Below are 23,225 nucleotides of genomic sequence, written 5' to 3' on the forward strand. Positions count from 1 at the left end.
GTGCCCACCAGGGAGCACCTCTTCACAGGAAAACAAGATGGATGGAAGGAAGCTGAAGATAAAGGCATAAAACTAAAACGTTACTAGATCAATAAATGACAGATGTACCAATATGTCATTTTAGGCCCCAAAACTATAACGGGTAACAATTGTGTGTTTGTTGTCACTGATACTGCCATAATAAGTGATAGATACTCTTTTAACTATGACACTCAAAGATAACACTAAAGGCTAACTTTTTAACTAGTTTATTTTTCCACAGTCAATAGAAGTTGTGAACAATTTGTACTACAACACAAGAAATTATATTTTTGCCAACATTTGTCTCTCTCTTAAACAGACAACAATGCAATTAATATAAAAGCTTCTGATGTTATTATACCAAGGGGTAGACCTAGAACTTGCTGGAGGGATTATGTATCCCATCTAGCCTGGGATCGCCCAGGACAAGCAGGAAAGCGTTGCTTGTGAGAGGGACGTCTGGAATAACCCTAATAAGCAGAAGAAGATGGCTGGATGGATGTTCACTTGTACAGTCAAAGAAAAAACAAAGCTGCTATTAAATATATAATTATCAGCTTTTTTAATTACCCATTTTCAAAACAATAATGATAATTTGCCATTTATTGGATGACAAGATATCCTCCACTAATAATTTATGCATCTTCAAAGTAATTTCAAATGAGGTGAGATACTGTCGGAGCTGTTCATTTCAGTTTGGTTCTGTGGTAAGGGGCATTTATGAGTCCTCTAAGGATATGATGAGGTGGTGGCTAAAGGGGGTCCACAGATGGTCATAGAGAAAGTGAAAGGGGTCGCCATGAAATTTTCAGCCTCTTCCCCCTTTTCTCTCCACCTTAATGTCTTTCTGTATAGACCTGGAAAGCGTTCTTGTCAAAGCCTCTGTCAAATCCTTCTTCACTGAGCACAGAAAATGTTTACTTTCTAAGACAGACAACTGTTTTCAACTATGTGGTGGGCAGTTGTAATCATTACATTAAGTGAAAAAAATTCAAATAAACTGGTTTGATCATCAACTCTGACCAAGGTCAGTGTGAGCAGTGAATGATCACCAGTTGGTTTCATTCCCAGTAAAAATTCTGCAGATTTTAAAGCTACAGATATGATACTGCACACATGATGCTGGTGTGTGAAATTACACTGAGCATAATTTGCCATTTTGTAATCTCAATTCACTTCCTTGTGCAGTACAGTCTTTGTAATACAATCCATTGTGGTACAGGGACTGTGTGTGTATTGATGTGTTCTGTGAATGAATGAAAATATTCATGTAGGCCAAGTAAAAAAATCATGTGTGAATGAAACTTGTTTTAAACTTCCATTACCTACCTATTCTCAGCTATTTGAGCTTTTCTTTGTTCTGTGTTGAAGCTCTAATATTGATGTGTTGTTATCTCACAGGGATGTCAGTCAAATTTTGCATTTACAGTCCAGGAGAGAGCTAATGCATATGCACAGTGTCTGCATTTTATTAGTTTGGCTTCATGAGAATCTAAATTGTTTTCAATAGAGTCACAGCAGATAAACACTATGTTACTTGTTAATAATGTGCAAGTGACCTTTCACCTGTGTGGAACGCAAAGCTCCTCCCCACTCAGCTTACACCCACTTCTGCATTTTGGACTTTCGTTCTCAGTCACATTGTTTAAACAAATCAGACTAGCAGACTGGTCTGAGACATTTAACACTACAACACAGAGCCCAGTCAAGTTTAAAACATGAGCAACAGCCCTCTTCTTGTGAATGTGGAAGACTGGATTTCAGAGAACCAGAATGCTTTTGTGCCACCAGTGTGCAACAAGCTCATGTGAGTAATGTGTTATTAATATTAGCCATATTGTTACATAATGTATATAATTACTGGGAGATCCTCCTCGCAACAACTTGATGGATTACATGATGTGATAAACAATCTAATTTGTTTGACAATTTTACAACAACACAATCACAATCAGATCATAGTAAGTGTATAATTTTGGTACACTGACAAATGAACACTGAACTTCCTTTGACCATTTGAGGACGTGATGAGTCCATGGTTGTCTTCAATTCCTCAGGCACTTTCAGCAGTTGAATATCATGTTTGTTGGAGGTCCAAACACCAGGAAGGATTATCATATTGAGGAAGGGGAGGAGGTAAGAGAATAGTACTGTGTAAAGTTGTAATTCACCACAGACATGCACACAATTAAACCAGGAGAAACTCTGATTATTCAATGCTAACTTGGAGTTTACCTTAAAATAGAAAAATAAAAATCACTTGAGCATAACATTTTCCATTGATTGCACATCACTGTGACCCTATAGGACACTAAATTCCTGCTGTCTTCTTGCCCCCCCCCCCCCCCCCCCCCCCCCCCCCCCCCCCTATTCTACCACAGTGTTGGAATGCTTGGTCAGATATTCTTGGCTGGCTGCCAGTACTTGGTGTTTTTTGGGTGCTGTTGTTATTACCATCCTTTGCTGTTAGGCTTTTTGAAGTTTACAGTCTCAGAGTGTAGAGTGAGATCAGGTGACTGCACATGGGATATGTAACATACAATAAGCTGTTATTGTTATTGGAATGAGTGACACTTGATTAGCATTTTTAGAGTTGGACTCATTTTATGCACTATGCTAAATACATCTTTAAACACCATGTTGGAACTCAGTTACATTGCCAGACTCATGATGGATGAGATATCGTCTTTTTTATTCCACATATTCTTCTTTCTTGTCAAAACCTGGCGCCTGCCTTACCCACAATGCAACCTGACCACTGACAGTTTGGTCAGAGATTAGTGTGTGATGTGATAGTACCACTAATGTTCAGATTGCACTCGTCTTCACCAACACCTATCAACACACACTGATGTGTATAAACAGTGGAGTCACCCTTTAATCCATTGCTTTATGTTTGTCTCCCGCTGCTTATTTTAAATAGTTGTTCTACCAGGTGAAGGGAGACATGTGTCTGAAGGTGATTGAAAATGGAAAACACAAAGATGTGCACATCAGAGAGGGAGAGGTGAGCTCTGATATGTTTTTATATACATATTTATTATATATTTATTATATTATATACTTTCTTTGCCATAGCTATATATTCTGCACAATACGTCAGTTGTTTTCACTTTATATGGAGTCCAACTTCACAGCAGTACAAACCACTGCTGTCACGGTTCCTTTCAGTATTCCATTCATTTCCTCCTCATTTGTAGATGTTCCTGCTGCCGGCTCGGATCCCCCACTCCCCACAGAGGCAGGCCAACACTGTGGGACTGGTGGTGGAGAGGAGACGGCTGCTGACTGAGACTGACTGCCTGAGGTAAACTGTTGCCTCTCCTCTCCTGTCCTCTCCTCTCCTCTCCTCTCCTCTCGTCTCCTCTCCTCTCTTCTCCTCACAAATCAGTGTGTGCTGGTGCTTTCAGGTACTATGTGGACAACACTACTGAGATCCTGTTTGAGAAATGGTTCTACTGTGAGAATCTAGGAACCCAACTGGTGCCAGTAATCAAAGAGTAAGACATATTCCCTCCTTCGTTGTTATCTATACACCTACAGTCTCCATCTGACCAGGTTATTTGTTGACATATTGGTTGACTGTTTACTTGCAGGTTCATGGCATCGAAGCAGTGCAAAACAGGAAAACCTGACCCAAGTGAGTTGTTCTGAAATTTCTTGTGATGCCTGTCAATTTTTTGCAGGAGAACTTATGATATCTAAGATATCCCTGTAGATTTTTAACTGGTGTCACTGTTGTCCTTTGATGAACAGATGAAGTCTTCAGAGAGCCTCCGTTCCATATGAACACCATGAACATGATGTCTCCCTTCTCCTTCAAAGACTGGCTGGATAAACAGAGGCCGTCGCTGGCCAGTGGCAGGCCCATTGACATGTTTGGAGCTCAGTTTGAGACAGAGGTACTAGGAATAGTTATCAGTTTCAACTTCAATACTTTTTTTTGGTACCAACCAAAGTGTGTGTGAAGCACAGAGTGTTAAATACTGTAAAGTACTGAGCTGGCATCAAATGCTTTCTCAGAGTTTTCTATGACCAGATAGATGCTGATTTCAATCATAATTTTGTCTATTTTAGCTCTTGTATGACTAATTTTGCCAAAGCAACAAATAACATTTAAAACATGTTTATATTTCTCAGCGTAAGGTGTAAAAAGATATGCCTAAAACTCACTAATTAACCCGTAGTATGTACAGTATGCTGGTTTGATTCATACAAGAACAGAAATGTTAAAATGACAACATGTGGTTTTATGAAAAGTTAGGTGCTAGGACTATTTCTTGGTAAGTAGCAGATGGGTGTGGTGACTTCCTGAAGCCACTTTGCCAAGCAACCAGCAGCCACTTACCAACTACAAACAGTCCAACACAAAACCCACATAAAACCACAACTTGGTGTTTTTACCAAGTGCCAATGTACCGTGACGTCACCCATTGGTTTGTGAACGGCCGTTTTGAAGCCGCAAGTTTGCAATTTAGCCTTTGCCATCTTGGTTTTTGAAACCAGAAGAAACCATATTAGTTTGAGAAGGTGGAGCTGAGGAGAAGTGAGGGGGGTTATCGGGGGTGTGGTACCGTCTGTCAATCAGACAGTAGCCACGCCCTAATGTATACCTCAGTTTATTGTCTATTTTCCTCTAAATGGGACCATAATTAAAATAATGAACACCATGTTATGTTGAAGAAGATTTGAAACTAGTGATTGAGACCATAAACTCATTAGGAAAACGTTTACTGAGGTAATAAATCAAGCAAGAAGTAGGGCCATTAACCCATAGACTTCAATACAATGAGACTTCCTTTTGCAACCAGTGGAGTCACTCCCTGATGGTCATTAGATAGAATGCAGGTTTAAGGCTCTTCCACATTGACTTCACTTTTCATACCTGGAGTCTACATCCATTTTTATATACAGTCTATGGTTTTTACAGACATGTAATTTGCCTATTTTAGCTCTTGTATGAGCATCATACATAGTACATACTACATAGTACATACTATACATAGAGTCGTCTAATCAGGGGACTAGTGTTTAACCTGTTAAGTCCCCTATAAATGCAAAAGTGAGACCCCCCAGAAAGTGATTCCTAATGAATATAAAGTCTATATCATTTATTTTATATACATGTACAGTAGGTTGCTGGAAGTTTTCTTTCATTCTGCTTAATGCGTCGCTGAAATCCTTAAACCACAGTGTCTGGTAAACTGAAACTGAGACTAAAGTAGATCCCCGTCAATTTTGGCATTTTCCTGCTTGTGGAAATTCCCTGTGACTGTATTGTATAAATGGAAACGTGCCACACAGCGTCTCACTGTAAATTCATAAGAACAAAGCAGAAAAAATAAAATAAAAAAAGAACAAAGCAGAAGATGGAAAAATGCTATAACGCTCATTCTTATGACCCCGACAGGCAATGGTGTTTGGCCCTGGGCTGACAGAGACATCAGTACCCCAGAGTGATGTGTGGATTTGGCAGCTGGTATGTTCACTCTGTATCTTAGATGCTGCTGTCCGTATATCTGTGTCTGACCATCTATTTCCTCTCCCTCTGTCTCTCAGGAGGGATCCTCAAGAGTAACAGTGAATGAGCAGGAGTTCAGTCTGTCTGCAAGAGACAGTCTACTCATTCTTGAACAGAGCCAGTGAGTCATTACTAACAGTTCATGGCAAATTTATCCAGTCAGGGTCCACATTATTAGATAAAAGAGAGTTTCAATTTCCCCTTCTGAATATTCAGATGGAGTTTAAAAGGAGGTGATTTGGCAGAAATGACTTGAGATACTATACAAATTGATAAATGGTGTCTTCTTCTGAAGGTACCAGTGGCAGAGAGATGAGGGGACTGTTGCCCTGTTCGTGGTTCAAAACCCTGAACGGAAGAGGCCATGACCAGGACCTGCCGTCTGACCTACCCCTGTTCTTCACAACTACAAGTATACAACATGACATGCACCACTGTATCTGTGTGCAGCCAAGAAAAGCACATTGTGTATCATCACAATACAATAATGTAAATCATGACCTCATGCATGTTATAAGATTCTGTTATATGTTAATGAAAGTGAACTTTGACTCTTTTCAGTATTAATGGGCACGAGAAGTTATTGAAACTGAAACTGTAAATTGCACCTTGTTGAAGTTACATACACAAACCAGTGGTGTCGATTAATTTTATCATTGCATGTAATTTCATGTTAATATCTTTATTGTTGAGAGACAACAAAGCCATAAATAAGTATAGAAAAAAACTGTGGGATATGATTATTTCTCTAAACACACACTCTCTTACTGTTACCGTCACTTCCTCATTGTTGAATTTCTTCTCCTTTTTTTCTCCCACTGCAGTGGAAATCACTTTACACAGGGGTGGGGCTTTTCCAGAGAAACCCAGATCTGACTGGGCATGAATCAGTAGGTGTCTTACCAGTGACAAAACTCTTCCAGTAATGGATGCAGTTATTGGTGAGACACAGATTTAGGGTTGTTATGAATCCCACTTTTTACATCACCTGAATGTCTATTTGAATTAAAAAATGAACTCTTTTCTTCTAGTATCAAATACCTTGTTTACCCCCTGATTTTTGAGAACGTTTATCAGAGAAGATATTTAAAAAAAACTGACAGTGTACTCTGTGCAAATAATATAACCAGTGCTAAGGATTCATGATTTAACCAAACAAAGCTTGCATTTGCAGACCACTTAGCAGGACTAACCCCATGGCACACAGCAGATTCCCATTTCTATCTGTGGTGACGTTTTTCAGTCACTGTTTTCTGAATTTCATAAGTGTTCAATGGAGAGTTGCTCTTTCACTCCTAGACATGACTTCAACTTTGAAGTTACAACTATCTCCAAGTCCTACATTAGCCTGTATTTGACTTTCCTTACACCACAGTAGGCAAATGCACCGTCCAAATCTGAGCTGATGCAAACAATCCCATTTTTAAAGCTACAGTCTGACACTTCGGGAAATACACTGATTTATTTTCTTGTTGAGATTCAGATGAGAAAGTCAATACCACTCTCAGTCTGTGCGTTTAGCACAGAGTTGTCCCAGGAGGCAATGAGCTTAGCATAGAGACTAGAAGCAGCCTTTGTCTAAACTTAAAACAATATGCCTAAAGCTCCCCGGTGAACATGACAGTGTGTGTTAGGTGCGGGGACTATTTCCTGGTGAACAGCAGATGGGTGTGGCAACCTCCTGGAGCCATTTTGCTGAGGAACCAGCAGACACACACCAGTTGAAAGCAGACCAACACAAAACAACAACTTGGTGTCTTTACACCTTGACTTTTGGCCAAGCTGTAGCTCTGTCTTGTTTTGTCTCGTCCTTTTGGTAAACAGCCGTCTCCTGGCTGTGCTTTCATATTTAACAGAGAGATGTGATTATGGTGTCAGCCTTCTTGTGTTATTCTTGGCAAGAAAGCAAATGAGCCTAATGCCAAACTATTCCCTTGATGCTATCATTCTGTTGGCTGCCAAATCATTTTCCTAACATAATAGTTTTGTCTTCAGACTTCAGGTGAGGAAAAAAAAAACACTTGCAGACTGAACTGAAAAAACAACAGAGACATGCAGCAAAATTAACCAACTTTTTAATATCAAAAATGTCAAAAACTCACTACAACATTGTCCATGAACATTTTGTGGCTGTTCTTTGGAAGCACATTATTCCAGGTTGATATCACTTCAGTTGTGCAGTCTTATCCTCAGAGTGTTCCTGATCACATGCTGCTCTGCTATGAATGCTGCCACAGCCCAGGGTAGTGCATACTCCAGAGTCACCAGTCCTCCCAGGTTGTACCTATAACCCGAGTAGTCCCAGGGACAGGCCTTCAGCAGCCTCAGTCCGGCGCCCCAGCTGAATTCCCATAAGTAAATGAACAGGGTGTAGGCCGTCAGACGCACAGGCAGCGGCTGACGCCGAGCCAGCAGCCACGCTCTGAGGCTCTCCATGAAGTAGATTGCAGTGGCGTACATGGGCAGCGCCCACAGACTACTGTGACCTGCCAGCCTCCTGTCATGGTTGCTGCACCAGTCCAACACAGCAGTGAAGGCCACCTCACACAGGCAGCCGTGCAGTGCATACACATAGAGACGAACTAGAGCAGACAGAGGACGGCTGGAGCTGCGGCCATGTGGCTCTGCTGGGGCGTCCTGTTCAACACTGGTCCCTGTCAGAGAAACTGAAATAATTGTACATTTTTGGCCCATTTGGGGAGTTTCATAAGCCACCCCAAAAAACAACAATATGCTCACAAATATATAACTTTTAATGAACTTATTCTTTATAGTGAAAAGTTGAATTTAAAGCATATTAAACTGATCTATAGAGAAAAAAGAGTAATGAATGACATGTAGTGGTTTTACGTGCTAGACCTTTAGAAGAGCTGCATCTTTTTTTTTTTTTACACATGGATAGAGCTAGGCTAGCTGTTTTCAGTCTTTATACCAAGCTAAGCTAACCAGCTGCTGGCTACAGTTACGTAATGCATGTTCAGGCATGAGAGAGCTTCTCATCTAACTCTTCATGAGACTTATTGAGTAAAAGTAAAACTGACTACTGCAAGAAAAACTGTCATTGACAGGAGCTGCCCAATCAGAACATTTTTGAATATATAAATGTGAAATACATTTATAGCCATATAATTGAGAAGTGCATAAAAAGTTAGAAGGTGTGTGTTTCTCTGACCATAACTCACACTACAGGCCTGTTTTTGTGCTTTGTTTACGTGGCTGATGTTCTAAACCCTCAGAAAACAGTAATGGCAGGTGTACATTAGTTGTTGCCTGTCAGTCATTTTGGAGTGACAGCAGCTTGCAGTCAAATGCTTTGAATTTTAGCGGTGGGGCCACAAGTGTGTTTACACGAGGCTTACAGGTTCTTCCACTTTTGTTTTCTGTCACATCTGTAAAGTTGACTGATCAAAACTGGTTTATGAGAAACACAGGAATTAAACCAAGAATTACTGCAAGTTGTTAAAGTGATTTTTGTATAAAAAATTTAATTATGGCGTCTATAGCATACAGGTATCACTACCTTTATTCAATAGACCTGTAGCTTTATCCTTATTTCATACTAACCATGAAATTCTCCTGTATAAGAATTGTATTCATTTTTGGCAGGTACATTTTTATTTCTTTTTGGGACAGTCCATGTCTCTTTTTAATAAATGTTCTTCCCTGCCTTGTCTGTCCAGTGTGTATAGAGTCTTGTTCTGTCCTTCCTCCACAGGACACACAGCGCAGCGCCCATGCTGTAATGTGGATTAACAGGCTAACAGCCCGGCTTAGCAAATTAAAGACTCGGAAAATCTTCAACAGGTTTTCACTCCACGCTAGAAAACAGTGCAATTTTTCAAAGTCTATCAACTAGGTGACATCATTGTCAATTATTTCTCCTTGATGTGTATTACAATCAACAAAAGTTTTGCAAACACTTTGAATCCAACTCCATCATTTCACTCACTACTGCTGAGATAAGGATGTAGCAACAAAAAAAGCCACATTAAGCCTCAGACACAGGGTGTCTTTCTGCAGTCAATAAAAATTACGTTAAAATGCAACAAACAGTAATAAATCTCACCTTGGTCATAACTATCTTGCATTCTCCTTGTATTTAGTTTCCTCATCTCCATCCCTGGGCAGCATATGGGTCTCTGTGCCTTGGTAATCCCTCTGCTTCCTTGTGTGTGTGTCTGTGTGTGTGTGTGTGTGTGTGTGTGTGTGTGTGTGTGTGTGTGTGTGTGTGTGCAGATCCAGGGCTAAACATTAAGCTGCTCCGTGTTGTCAGAGTGAGACAGTGATGTCTCTGTCACAGGCTAAGGTTGTGAAACCTGGACCACCTGAGGATAAATGCGTGTGTGTGGTGTGTGTGTGTGTGTGCACACTCATCTATGTGCACTGGTATTGATCCCACGGTGGCTGATTGCATGTTATCTGTTAAACATACAGTAAGTGTGCAAATAATTGCACTGATGTGTCTGTATCATGCAGAAGCTCCATATAATGCTGTATTTCATGATTTCATGTTGTGGTCCAGCTTGGGGGTCATCGGTGAACCACAGTAGCTGGGTGTATCAGAGAAGCTGCTCAGAATTATACACATATTGATAGATTGAAGAATGGATTGTTACAATGCTATTGAAAAATTTGCATTGTATCCAGGTCATTTTCAGCCATGCTAGCAGTCTGTCGGCCTGTCGGTCAGTCCACCCCTGTGGTCCAGACCAAACCACTTGATGGACTGGCATGAAATTTACCACAGAAATTCATGGAAATGAGATTTGCTACATACAATGATCAGCACAGAATGAATTCTACTTACTTATGTGAGCCCCAGACTTTTCCTCTATCGCCCAATGAGGTCGTGGTTTTGAGTATCTTGACAACTGCAGGTAGATTCGCCATGAAATTTGGTGCACACATTTATTTCCCCTTGTCACTCACTAAGCACTGACACCGAGACCTAGAGAGACATGTTCAGAAAACTTTCACCACACACATACACATACTGTATAAATATAGACACAGAGCTTTTCCAGTACAGTTTCACACATGTATGGCATACAGTGCAACCATAAAGTGTCAATGAGAGCAGATGTCAGTCTTGACATGGTGCCACTGGTGGGTTCTGTGTGTTTGTTTTGTGTGTACTCTAATAAAACAGTTGGATGAATGGTGGACTTCTAGATCAGAGTCCAGTGGTTCTAGCAAACACACCTTTAGAGCTGTGAGGGGGGACTATGCTGCTGTATGGGAGTCAGTGACCATAAAGTTATTGAACTGACAAAGGTCGGACTCTTCACACAGTGGTGAACTGGGCTGACTCTGTGAGTGCATTTATTGTATTTCTGTGTAATGAGCCAGAGAAAGTTTGGTTAGGAAAATTTGCATTCTCTCTCTGAGAAAACAGCTTCACCTGTGGCTCTCTGGAAGTGAGTCACTGTCAGTGTTGAGTCTGTCTCGTATGCTGAAATGAATACATCAAAATCTGATTTAGATTAATTGGGATGCAATGTAATGAGAAATAACATGAGACATTATAATTAAACAGGAGAGGAGATGAGACTTAGTACTTGATGAGATGAATAAGGTGAGATGAGAGGAGATAAAATGAGATGAAATGCAATTAGGCATATGGAGAAATTGAAATAAATTGGTGGATGAGATGATTAGATGACTTGTTGCCAGAAAAATTAGTGCATGTGAGGTGAGAAACAATGAGATTAAGTGAGTTTAGATAAGGCTCAGGTACAATGATGCAATATGAGATGAGATGCAAGGATCTGAGATGAAGTGAGGTGAGACCAGTTAAGAAAAGAAAAGACAAGTTGTGTTTAGGTACCTTGAGGTGAGCCGAGGTGAGATGGGATGGGATGATTTGATGTGAGGTGTTGTGAGCAGAGGAGCTGGCATGCTGCTGATATAAATCAAGGTGAAATACATAGTGACGAGGTAGGGTGAGGTAATTCTAAATGAACAATTATGTGGAATAATTATGTGGAAATTTAGATGTTACATCACAAAGGCACAAAATTAATTTAGAACAATTTATAAAACATACACAGGAATTTAAAGCACGAGCAAGTATAGTATCTATAGCTTACTTACATGTATGCAAGTGTTTGATACTGTATAATATGTTTTTAATGAGTAAACAAATAAATATTCATTTAAGTGTACATATGTACATTTGTGTCATCACAACCAAAAAGACCCTGAAAATCTGTCTTCATAATTATCTAATTGTTTGTTTTTTTTTTGTTTTTTTTTAATATTATATTTAGATTCTTATTTGTCAGTACAACATTCCCTGATAAATTGTGCGTCAGTTGAGGATACATAATAAGTGAGTGAGTGCTCTCAAATACCAGAAGTGATTTCTTCGTGGCGTTGTTTCATTGGAACCACCATTACCCTCATGTTACGACTAGCCCTCTGGAGGAACCAGCTTATATACAGGGCATGCTGCAAGCGTTTTGTATCACTGGATCACTTTTTGTACATCAGGGTCACTCACACTATTGTCTGCATCTGCTGAAAGAACTGATAAAACAACTCTGACTTTGGACAATGAAGGTGGTGATGGCTTTGTGAGGGATTAAAAGAGTTGAGTGTTGACTACTGGTGAGTACAGAAATTTAAACTAATCCGTATTCTGTTGTGCACAGATTAGACCTTTGGCTTGCATGACGGCATTTTCACTTTCGCTGGTTTATTTCCTCACTAACAACAATATGAAGACAGTCGAACTAAATAATGTATGCAAAAGATATAAATTGATAGGCATAGAGTTTTACACATTTAATTAATCATAATCATGCTGGTAGGTGTATTGTGTAATCTTTGCACAGAGTTTAGCCAGCTGAAAAAACCAGCTGCTGGCTGTATCTTCATAAACAGACATGAGAGTAGTAGCAGTCTTCTCATCTTACGTATTTACTTTTACATTTATGTATGAAAGATGCTTTTGTCCAAAGCAACATACACATTTGGAACAATCCAAGCCACGGTAGATCAAGACAAAACCTTGAATATGTGTTTTTGCTTTATCTATTTGATCCATGAAACACTTTTCTCTCTATCAATTTCAGGAACAAGCTGCTGAAAATAAGGAACATTGAAAGAATCTGAGAGATCAGACCACAAATGTATTCGCTGAGTGGTGATCTCGCAGCAGTAAGTGAAAATTACACTTCAATGCATTGCCAAACCACCCAAAATTCTGGAAATTTGTTCCTGACAATTGTCATGATCATTGAGATGATTGTGGGCCTGCCGGGAAACACAGTAGCCGTGTGGATTTTCTGTTTCCGCATGAAGTTCTGGAAACCCCACACTCTCTTCCTCTTTAACCTGGTCATAGCTGACTTCCTGCTTATCCTCAGCGTGCCCTTTCGCATCGACGCGAGCCTGCGAGATGAATACTGGGTGTTTGGACAGGCCTGGTGCCGCATCAACCTCTTCATGCTGGCTGTCAATCGCTCTGCCAGTATTGCGTTCATGACAGCTGTGACAGTGGATCGCTACTTCAAAGTGGTCCATCCACATCACTGCATCAACCATGTGACTTTAACTCAGGCGAGCTGGCTCGTAGGCCTGATATGGACTGTTGTGATTGCCCTTCGGATTCCACTGTTGACCACCAATCTCCTCCACCAGGATGGCAACGTCTCCCTGTGTCGCAGCTTCAACGCCTATAAGGGAGTCCCTCCGGTGATAATCGTACACTATGTGGTCTTCATTGTGGAGTTCTTCCTGCCGTGGCTCGTGTTGTTACTCTGCTCAGCCCGTATCAGCTGCTCCCTGCACCATCGTTGGATGGACAGCAGGCGGAAGATGGTACGGAAGGCCACGAGAGCAGTGGTAGTGATAAGTTTGGTGTTCACTATCTGCTTCATGCCAGGTGTCATTACAGGCCTAGGGGGGGTGTACGTCAAGGAGTACCACCCCAAGAACTGCAAAGCTTACAATCTGATCACCACGTGCTTTATGATGAGCATTCCCTTCACCTACCTCAACAGCTCTTTGGACCCTGTCATCTACTGTTTCTCCAGCTCCATGTTTCGTGATGCCCTCAAGAGCTCCTTCGGTCAGCTGGGCTTTGTGAAGACGAATGTCAGCCCAGACAATAGCATAGACAATAACATCTGAAAGGCAAACTTAATATTACATACATATGACATAGCGCATTCCCTGGATCCTTATCCCTTCACTATTACTGTAAATTGCCAACCCCACCTACCTGCCCTAGACCTAATCGTAATCATCATTTTGTTGCACTTCTTTACTTGATCTCCTCACAGTTATAAATAGATGTAGAAAGTAGTACTTGTGCAAAGGTCTCTTACTGCACTGAAGCTTTAGTGGTGTCCCTCACTTGTTAATCACTTTGGATGAAAGTGTCTGCCAAATGAGAAAATGTAAATGTAAATTTAAATGTAAATGTAGATATAAATATAAATGTATTCTCTCACTGGATAATATGGACAAATAAAAGCAGTAAAATGTGAGTGTGTGTGGTTATTTGTTGGCATTCATTGCATCTATGTCTTTATACAGAATGTCTGCTCGTGCCGTTCTCACAGGTGTTTATGATGATTAAGGGATAACAAAAATTCAGAGGCAAAAAAGTAAAGTTTATCAGATAACATTTATCAAAGGGGAAAAAATACATAGCCCTTGATATTTAATTAATTAGCAATTCTGTCTTAATTGACTTCAAAACTAAACTTATTCATTTGTTGACAGTTGTATTATAATCATTATAGTTCCCCTCAAATCAGCCCATGAATTCAGCATTAAATATATACGAATTTAACATGTAGACATGTTCACTTTATGATTGTGTCCTGTGGATAAATGTACGCCATTGCTATAGACTGACTTTGCAACCGGATTACAGGTGCAAAATGTGACTACAAAAAAACAACTGATTTATTGGCCTTATTTGATAAACATGTATAAAATGAAAGCTGACACTGATGAAAGGTGTAATTTTCTATATAAATCGAATGAACTGATTTATGTTTAAGAATCTTATGTTTAAGAATTTTTTGTCCCACACAGTTCTAGACAGGAGACAGGAGTGAATATGCAAATGTTTGAAATGGACCAAAACAAAAGCAATGTGACAGAAATGACAGACAAAGACTAAATTGCAACTTGTTAAAAAACAAATATCATGTGTAATTGTTTATATTAAGTAGGTACAAGACCTCTTACTTCTGCTCAGAAGAGGACGGCACATAGGTTAGTTGAAACTGTTGGTAACAGACAGGACAGTACATTCACCATTATTTCAATATTTGTACAATATATTTATATAACAAATGATTTTTAGTCTGCTGTGTTTTGAGATTCATTTTTTTCTGTCAAACTATGAAATTGTTAAGGACTGTTTGTACTTCCTCTTGTTTTTTTTCCTTCCCCCATGCATTTATTTAAATTGAACACAATTACAAACGTTCAGACATATCAGTTCATATTTAAAATAATAATATATATATATTTTTGGATAAAAAAAAAATCTATAACTTGAGTGACAGACTTCTTCAGACAAACATTTGAGAATATATATTAACTGCTGACATGTTACAAATTTGAGAGACTCAAAGTAGCGTTCAAGATGAATTAGACACAACTTAAATGAAGCATTTGATTTAAGAACTTTCGCTCTACGAATAAAGAATTTGTAGGAAAAAAAAGTAAAAACAAAGTTTGTACTTCCTTGTATTTCAGAGTAGCCACTACACGCATGACGCCTCTGGTGTGAGCCCAGCCCTGTAACCAGCGGAGAGGAGCGCCTTTCACAGGCGGAGACAGAGCCGTGGGGGCCGCGACGAGTCACCAGTGACTTACACGGTCATCATGCACCGAGGACTGGGGACACTGTTTGCTTTGTTTCTGACTGGTGGCCCCGCTTCCGTGTTTCATTGCGTTTCTTTTAACAAAAATACTTTCAATTTCACCATTTTCAATAAGTGCACCGCTGTGCTGTCATGCTGTGATCTCAAATATAGACGCGTCCGAGGGAGTAATGCAGCAGGTAAATAAAAACAAATGACGTCACAGGCGCGCCAGTGTTTCGCCGCGGTGTCTTTATAAACCGAACTGACCGACAGCAGCACTGAGCTCCAGTGGCGCAATCGGTTAGCGCGCGGTACTTATACGACAGTACACTGTAGAGCGATGCCGAGGTTGTGAGTTCGAGCCTCACCTGGAGCAGCCTTTTGACACTCACTCCTCCACCGAGACATGTATTTTGTGTTACAAGAGACCCTATTCTGTAAACACATGAGCCCTTAACCAGAAAAAAATACAGTAATACAGCCTACAAGGGCACTCTTTCAAATTAATTACAAGTCTGTAGGATTATTACAGTGGTAACCACAGTAAATGTCATAAAACAGAAAGGACACAATTAGAATTCACATCACTACTAGGGACACACAAAGTCTGTAGTCTACATAGAAGTTTTAAACATAAAAGGCAATGGAATGCATAAATATTTCATTTTTTTGTAACACACATTTTTAATATCAAATAACATTATTTACATTTTGTGACAAACCCGAGAACAAAACCATCATATTAGGGTAACATGACACGCAAGGTATGAGTCAGTTTTTTTGTTTTTTGTTTTTTTGGTTTTTTTTGCACAGTACATCCTAAGTAGTATTTCAGCTCTGCGATCAAGAGGGGGCAGTATCTCTCCATCTCAGCAAAGATCCAGTTAGACTGGTGAAAATAACAAGTGAATCATGTAACCACAGTAGTTTATATTCTGACTCCAAATTTGCATCATGTAGTAATCTTTTACAAATAATTTAAAATGGATGTCAAAACTGTAATGGATATCAGATCCCATAGTGCATGATGTCGGATTTAATATCCATTCACATATTGTTACAAATGGATGACAAATCTCACATTATACCCAATATTTGAAGGAAATAGCACTTCAAGTTATAGATATTCTGTTTAGATATTTGTGTCTTGATATAGACAGAGCTCAGTCTCTCCAAACCTGCTATTTTTTCTTGCCTCATACATTTCCTTGAATTTATTCCATTAAAAAAATATAACATATGATCAAATTCCTCTTATAAACATCATAACATGGTTTAAAGTTCCTGGGAGGAATGCAAAAATTAATTTTCATTCAAGTGATTAGATCATAAGTCAGTGTGAGTGAAAGATGTTAATTGTGCTAAATAAATTATCATTGACTTAACAATGAAAAGTTACTTCTTCTCTTCCACTAGGGGTCAGTGTTGCCCATTGTTTGGATGCTTTGGTCCTTGTTTTTTGTTTTTTTTCCTGATGCAGATGTGATGCTCAAATATGACTGGCTGTGTCTGGTGTTTGAATGAAAACAGTTGGTCCAGTTTTGCTCTTCCCACTTCTGCACTCTATGTATTCTGTGAGTGTGAGGGTATGTTCTCATCTCTCTGTACAATCCACCCAAGCTGACTTTATTATCTAGCGGGAACTGAAGCATGACCTGCACAAATGGATGTATGAACAGGTTTTTTTTGTGTGTTGATGAAAATGTGCCATTTGAGTGGTTGCCCCTTCATATATAAGTTAAACAGGTAGTCATTTTTCATCTTACCACGCTGCCCGTTAAAGGTGTAGGAGGAAAGTTGTGTAGATATGATTGGTGTTGTGTTTGCATGAATGGAAAGATGGATAGATTAGGTAGAATTGATTTGATAACACCTCAACAATTCAACACACAAAGCACACTCACACACCGGTTCCAGCCATCCAGTCGGATGTGTGTTATTGACTGTCACAAGCTCAAGAACAGGACTAATGTAGAAAACATTGTGCGCTTAGAGACTTCAACTTGCTCCATTGAGATCAGGCCAGATGCAGTGAGCATGAGATCACCATATTGCAAAAAAAGTCGGGGGTGTATGCTTGCAAAGAGTACTTGATTATCCACTCAAGCACGCAGCATTCATAATAAGTATGGGATGGGGAAATTTCACCAAATGTACTCAAGACATTACCAAGTCTCGTCTGATCCAGTAAACACACAGTCTTTTTTTGACTTACATTTTCATCACAGTCCCGCTATCACCGTACTTGCTTGTACAAACATTTGCAGGAGTCTTTTCATTCTGCCAGTGTTGTCTTTTCTCCCCCTCCTCCCACAGCTGACTTCTCTCCCCTGACTTAGCTTTCAGTGTGAACCAGTCATCTCCTCTCAAGATAACTTTATTTGTGTATGTATTATAAATGTGACAGTGCAGTCAAAATAAATTGGTGAGTAAACTATGAATTTCATTCAGTAATTATGATGGATAACAACCATTAACATGCAGCTTAAGATGTGACAGAGGAATCGTGATGCAGGGAAAATGAGGAAAAACACAATGTTAGAGCTAAATGCTAAGTAATTTTAAATGCATGGAGCCTATTGTCTGTTAATGTGTTGTTTTCAAAATGTTAGCACGGAGTTTACTACTTCTCAAAGTGTTAGCATGGTGTCTTTAACATGGCGTCTTCTTTGTGTCAGTCTAGTACAGGTAAAGGTCTTAGGATGGAGTTTATAGGCTTTCAACATAGCATTAAGTATCAGACCAGAACAAGCGTTTAACCTATTATCACTCTACACAGAGCTGAAATAATAGCATGGCATCTACAAGTCTTGACTCTAAATTTAGTGTATGCTAAAAAATTTGAGCACTGCAAAACTAGCAAAAACCTGTTTCCTTCATGCAACAAGAACTTTTCAAACCATCTTTTATCTCAAACCCAACAATGTCTTGATGACACTGGTGCCTCACATAAAATGTAATATGGCAGTGCACAGTGTACTAGCAGCAGCTACCAGTATATATACATTGCACATCTTTTGTTTGGTTTCCATTATGTCAGAACAACCTGTGCAGCATTATTAGACCAGGGGTTTGTATTTGTTATACAGTGAGGTTCGTATCAACCAACACATTCCACTTAAGACACATTTTGTCTGCGTGAACAGTATGTGGGTCATCGTGTCTTTAGCTGTACCATAACTTTGGTTTGTTATGATTTGAATATGTACAACTGCAGATTCATTTCATTGTAACAGAGAGGGTGTGTACACAAGCATGAATGATAGTGTCATTAAAAGTGAGAAATCCTGATTGGGCAAAATGTTTGATGGGAAAAGAAGAGCGGGAGAGTGTGTGATGATGACAGGGAACCACACAAACTGTGTGAGGAAGGTGAGACCTGAGAAAAAACAGAACCTGAAGGCACCGTAACTGCAAGTCTGTAGGTGTTGTGGCAAGGCCTGTGCTCATATCTTTGCCCTGATCTGGCCTGCAGCATTAATCACACACACACACACACACACACACACACACACACACACACACACACACACACACACACACAGTTGAATGGGCACATACAACTGCAAAGACTGCAAATCCACATAGCCTAGTGTGTCCAATTAAAATATCATATTAAACACCAAAGCTTTTATTTGAAAAAAGATAAAAAAATACAAGTCATGAATGCAAAGCACCAGCAGTTACAATCATAGACTGTATATGAAGATGGATGTAGCCTCTGTGACATCACCCATATGTTTCTGAAGAGCAGTTTTGAAGCTCAGAGTGGGCTGCTCTGCCATCGCCAACTTGGCAGTGCCCGACTCCGGCTAACTCCTGGCTAATCCAGAAATGGGCAAAGAGGTGGGGCGTGTGTGGAGCTGAGACTTTGGCGAATGTGGCAAACATACGCTCACCATGTCACTCAAAGCGGCTCACCCTCAGTTATGCAGAACTTTAAGCCTTGATAAAATTAGTGAGTTCTATAGAAATTTACCACAGAACAGTTGTCATGAAGGAAAGAAATTAGCTATAGAGACTAAAACCATCTTTGTACCAGGCTGTAAACATGTTTATTTCTGATGTAAAGTTGTCCATTTTAACAAGAGAGTCTGCGGGGATTGACTCACTGTTGGAGCCAGCCTCAAGTGGCCATTTGAGGAACTGCAGTTCACTTCAGCGTCCTCCAGGTTGCTGTTTTCTTATACTGAAGCTGTTATTTACATGTTAGCATTACTAACTGCTCCCCACAAGAACACTTAGTGTCAAAAGGGTTGTGCTAAGATATATATTATACATTGTAATCCCTTGAAAATTTAGCAAAAACACAGATATTGCTGGCCCATAACATCAAACTTTAATTTTAAAAGGTGTTCTGCAACAGTATATTAAGATATTTAGATCCAAACCCGCCCCAGCGCGTTACAAACCACAAAGCTATGTGTCACAAACTATAATTCACATCTGTCTTTGATTTGCATTGAGCGTTCACTCACTATCTAGCTGTCTGACAGCTCCCAGGCCCAGCTGTTATATATTGTGGCCCGTGGGCTCTGCTCATTACGTGTGAAGGTATAATTATTATCATTATTGTTTTTTTTCCTTCACTCTTCTCTCAAGCCAGGGGCAACTTCACTGATGAAGAGTCTGTCAAGCTGCCAAAAGGAAGTGATGTCATTTTGCCTGGCTGCACACCAGCAAACTCTGAGGTCAGAGGTGTGCTTGTCAGAAGGGGGAGATGTGTGGGTGTGTTGGATATAATCTACAGCCAGGGAGGGAGAGTAAGTTTTGAGGAAGACATGAGATAATGTTTTGTTCTTAAGAAGCCAATTAAGTGACTGTTCTTCATGGGAAGTGTGTGAATTTTCAGGGTCATCTGGTGAAGAATTCCCAGATGTGCCATTTACATTTTTTTAACCTCCACTTTCACAAGGTAAACTATGAACGTCTCTCACACTTCATCATTGTCATCTTCTGGGAGTGTTGTGTAAGTGGGTTTTTAAGACTGGGGCAGCAGACAAAAATAAAATCCAGGCAGTTCATTAAATGACTATCAGACATGAAATCGACTTTTATACTCATTTGACAAAGGACTGTACAACTCTGAAAAGTTTTCTGTTTCTCCTCTGCCCTAAAACTTGGGTGGTAAAAGTAGAATTAGCATAAATGATTAAGGGGAATGATACAAAGTACTGCTCATGATGCATGCATTTGATTTATCAGTGCAGTGTATTCCTGGATGCTTGTGTCCTATGCTGCAGCAAAAGCTGAGCTAGACACTTGCACTGTCACAGCAGCAGTGTAAAGGTCAGAGAAGCAGCTGAGCACAACACAAATCTAACTGCATCTGTTGTAGTTTTTCTGAGCCTGTTGAAAATCAGGGTCTGCTCTACTCCAGTCCAGAGGATGGTAGTGTCTAATTGATGAAAACACCAGAAGAACTATCTGTACTCTTGAGCAGTTTCACAAGATAGCTAGCTACAAGCAAACCAACTAACACACTAATGAATGTCTTCACAGGCTGTAATACCAGGAACACACTGGCTGCGTGGCGGCTGGGAAATGTCTTGGTTTTCATTTCGGCACCCATGGTAACAGATTAGAGCGGACACACTGCCTGCGTCACGCCTCACGCGGCTGCATCGCGTGATCCAGAGATTTGGCATGCAGTTACCAGCAAAAATAGAGAGGAAACAGACATGTTGATAGTCACATTGACATCATAGCAGCATCATAATTTAATTAAATTAATTTATAATGAGAAGAAATCCCACATTCGAGTAGCCAGCTGACGGCCATTATTCATGGCAAACTCTATGTAGAAAGATAGAGCTGGTGGTGTGCACACACATATGCGCGCAAGCTGCAGCAGTTCAGCAACACAGTCGCCATGCACATGCAATGCAGGCAGTGTGTTCCTGGAGTAAGGTCTGGGATTGACACTGATCGTAACTTCATCATGTGACTTTTATAAGGCGTCAGACTACTATTTTTTACTCTTTAATAATCAAGAAAAATACATTCAGTGCAACATTTAACACTTTCAAAAGATCAAAAGAAGATGTCCTACAGACCAAGAAACTTAAAAGCTGCCTGTTAATTGATACTTCAGCATCTGAATCAGGCTCCCTTGAAAACCTTTAAATAAGTGTGGCAAGCTTGCTCTCCTGTTAGCATTGTTAGCATAGTTGAGCGGCTGGGCATCTTGCTTACAGGTTAACCCAAGATTAATTCATCTGCAGGCTTATTTGCTAGCTAACAAGCTAAGTAACGAGCCATATATGGTGAGCACAGTCACTGATATGTGGCAGTCAGAGCTAACATATGAATAAAATAACACCAGAATTTTTAACACCTCAAAAAGCAGAGGCACAGACTTCCTCAAATTCTGTTAATCAATTAACCACAAGCCAAATTAATTGTTTGATATTTGCATTGAAAAAAAAAAAAATCCTCCCAAAGGCACCAACACCGTCCGTGTGTCTTGTAGAGACAGATGCATTCAAATGCATCTCAAACCACTGCCTGTACAAACTGTCTCTGTTTCCAAAAGCGTATTTGCTGGAGCTGTCTGTGCCGGTGATGACATGGCTGCATTTTGAGGTGGGGAGCTATTTCATCAATCTGAGTAATGACGTGCCCGTTCCACTCAGGAGATACTGCCAACGTGCCTCTAGGCAAGGTTTTTATGTCGGATATGCGACAGAGAAGTTCCCAGGTGTGTGTGCTAACCTCTACTGTGGGGAAGCATGGTAAAATGAAGACTAGTGTATAGTGCAGGTTTAAATACTGTATGACTGAGGGATAAGTAAAGGTCAAACGTAAATCATCTTTCTGCATTTCCACATTTACTTTGTCAGTTTTTACAGACACTAAAAATAAATGAAAGGCCGCAGGTTACTCAAAGTTGTGCTGTGTGCTCTCACTCAGGAGTAATGAAAAGTGAGTACAGCAGCAGGTGGCAGCTGGAAACTTGAACAGTTTTCCAAGTTTTGCGTGTACCGAACACTGTGCTGAGCCAGAGGAGCCAGATACACTTGAGAAGTGGAGTGTGTGTGTGTGTGTGTGTGTGTGTCTGTCGAGGACAAGGGTGTGTAGGGCCAGTTGGCTGTCTTGCCTGCTGCACCTCCTTAACCTAATTAAACATCCCTCCAACTGCATGGCTTCTTTTGCCAACCCCAATCACACACACATACGTATCCACACACACGCACAATCTTCCTGGAAATGACAGTGGTTCTAAAGGATTTGCAGCACTTCACTCTTCGTTTACGGCCACTTGGGTTGGATGTGTGACCTTTTGTATGAATCAGTGTTTGTGTGAGAGTATAGGTGCACATGAACATACTCATTCGCTTGTTTTATATCCAGGAAACCTGTACTTAAACTTTTACAACAAACTATTTCATCACATAATTTCCAGGAAACCTGGACTTGAAACTCTTCAACTTCTGCAACTTCCTATATCTTCCCAGCAACGTTTAAGACTTTCATTTGTCAAGGAAAAAAACAGCATGGGGAGTATTATCATCCCAGCCAGGGATTTGTTTGTATTCCAGCCTCCGCCCCACTCCCCTGGCCCAGGACTCTGGCCTGGCGGGGCCTGGTAAACGACCACATCCTCTACAACATGTCTGCCCATCCAGATAGATGTCACAAATAATGGGAGAGCGCTGGGAGTATGTTTGATTTATGTGCGCACAGAGCCCTCTGGAAGAGGAAGAGTGTGTGACCTGATGGCGGGCCAGAATCTCTAAAAGGGTCCTTCCTGAGAGTCTGAGCCAAGCAGCTCTCTTGGATGGACCAACCTGAACTCATCACAGAAGGAGAGGAGAGTTTTTATATGCTGTTAATATGAATATATATTT

General features: G+C 40.2%; 3 protein-coding genes and 1 non-coding gene across 5 annotated transcripts; 3 read left to right on the forward strand and 1 right to left on the reverse strand.

Annotated features, from left to right (window-relative positions):
• The first annotated feature begins 1,651 nt into the window (after window positions 1–1,651).
• Window positions 1,652–6,570, forward strand: haao (3-hydroxyanthranilate 3,4-dioxygenase). Its single transcript, XM_071481241.1, has 10 exons — window positions 1,652–1,828; window positions 2,079–2,157; window positions 2,945–3,028; window positions 3,222–3,328; window positions 3,432–3,521; window positions 3,618–3,661; window positions 3,778–3,923; window positions 5,432–5,500; window positions 5,581–5,663; window positions 5,838–6,570. The coding sequence occupies exons 1-10, from the start codon at window positions 1,740–1,742 to the stop codon at window positions 5,908–5,910; spliced, it is 864 nt and encodes a 287-aa protein (XP_071337342.1). The 5' UTR covers window positions 1,652–1,739; the 3' UTR covers window positions 5,911–6,570.
• A 1,030-nt stretch (window positions 6,571–7,600) lies between these two features.
• Window positions 7,601–9,741, reverse strand: LOC139623199 (transmembrane protein 229B-like). 2 transcript variants are annotated; one of them, XM_071481243.1, is made up of 2 exons: window positions 9,609–9,741; window positions 7,601–8,196 (listed from the first exon to the last, which is right to left on the reverse strand). In XM_071481243.1, exons 1-2 carry the CDS (start codon window positions 9,658–9,660, stop codon window positions 7,712–7,714), a joined length of 537 nt encoding a protein of 178 aa, XP_071337344.1. In that variant the 5' UTR covers window positions 9,661–9,741; the 3' UTR covers window positions 7,601–7,711. The 2 variants fall into 2 exon arrangements, with proteins under 2 accessions (XP_071337344.1, XP_071337343.1); XM_071481242.1 differs by having other exon boundaries at window positions 7,601–8,208; window positions 9,609–9,736.
• Window positions 9,742–11,872: 2,131 nt separating this feature from the next.
• Window positions 11,873–14,037, forward strand: hcar1-3 (hydroxycarboxylic acid receptor 1-3). Its single transcript, XM_071481240.1, has 2 exons — window positions 11,873–12,151; window positions 12,619–14,037. The coding sequence occupies exon 2, from the start codon at window positions 12,674–12,676 to the stop codon at window positions 13,676–13,678; it is 1,005 nt and encodes a 334-aa protein (XP_071337341.1). The 5' UTR covers window positions 11,873–12,151; window positions 12,619–12,673; the 3' UTR covers window positions 13,679–14,037.
• Window positions 14,038–15,657: 1,620 nt separating this feature from the next.
• Window positions 15,658–15,751, forward strand: trnai-uau (transfer RNA isoleucine (anticodon UAU)). The gene is made up of 2 exons: window positions 15,658–15,695; window positions 15,716–15,751. It is a non-coding gene; the product is annotated as a tRNA-Ile (tRNA).
• Window positions 15,752–23,225: the final 7,474 nt, after the last annotated feature.

The sequence above is a fragment of the Trachinotus anak genome, unplaced genomic scaffold (assembly GCF_046630095.1).
Source record: "Trachinotus anak isolate AG129_WGS33_773 ecotype Australia unplaced genomic scaffold, CSIRO_AGI_Tana_v1 ptg000007l, whole genome shotgun sequence".
Classification (NCBI taxonomy): Eukaryota; Metazoa; Chordata; class Actinopteri; order Carangiformes; family Carangidae; genus Trachinotus; species Trachinotus anak.

Bases quoted from the DNA above. Each gene is read 5' to 3' on its own strand.
- hcar1-3 (XM_071481240.1), top strand. From the start codon at position 12,674: ATGTATTCGCTGAGTGGTGATCTCGCAGCAGTAAGTGAAAATTACACT.
- LOC139623199 (XM_071481242.1), bottom strand. From the start codon at position 9,660: ATGGAGATGAGGAAACTAAATACAAGGAGAATGCAAGATAGTTATGAC. The intron at 8,209-9,608 runs GTGAGATTTATT...CAATTATTTCAG, and splicing joins GCAAGATAGTTATGACCAAG to TTTCTCTGACAGGGACCAGT.
- haao (XM_071481241.1), top strand. From the start codon at position 1,740: ATGAGCAACAGCCCTCTTCTTGTGAATGTGGAAGACTGGATTTCAGAG. The intron at 2,158-2,944 runs GTAAGAGAATAG...TATTTTAAATAG, and splicing joins ATATTGAGGAAGGGGAGGAG to TTGTTCTACCAGGTGAAGGG. The intron at 3,924-5,431 runs GTACTAGGAATA...TGACCCCGACAG, and splicing joins GAGCTCAGTTTGAGACAGAG to GCAATGGTGTTTGGCCCTGG.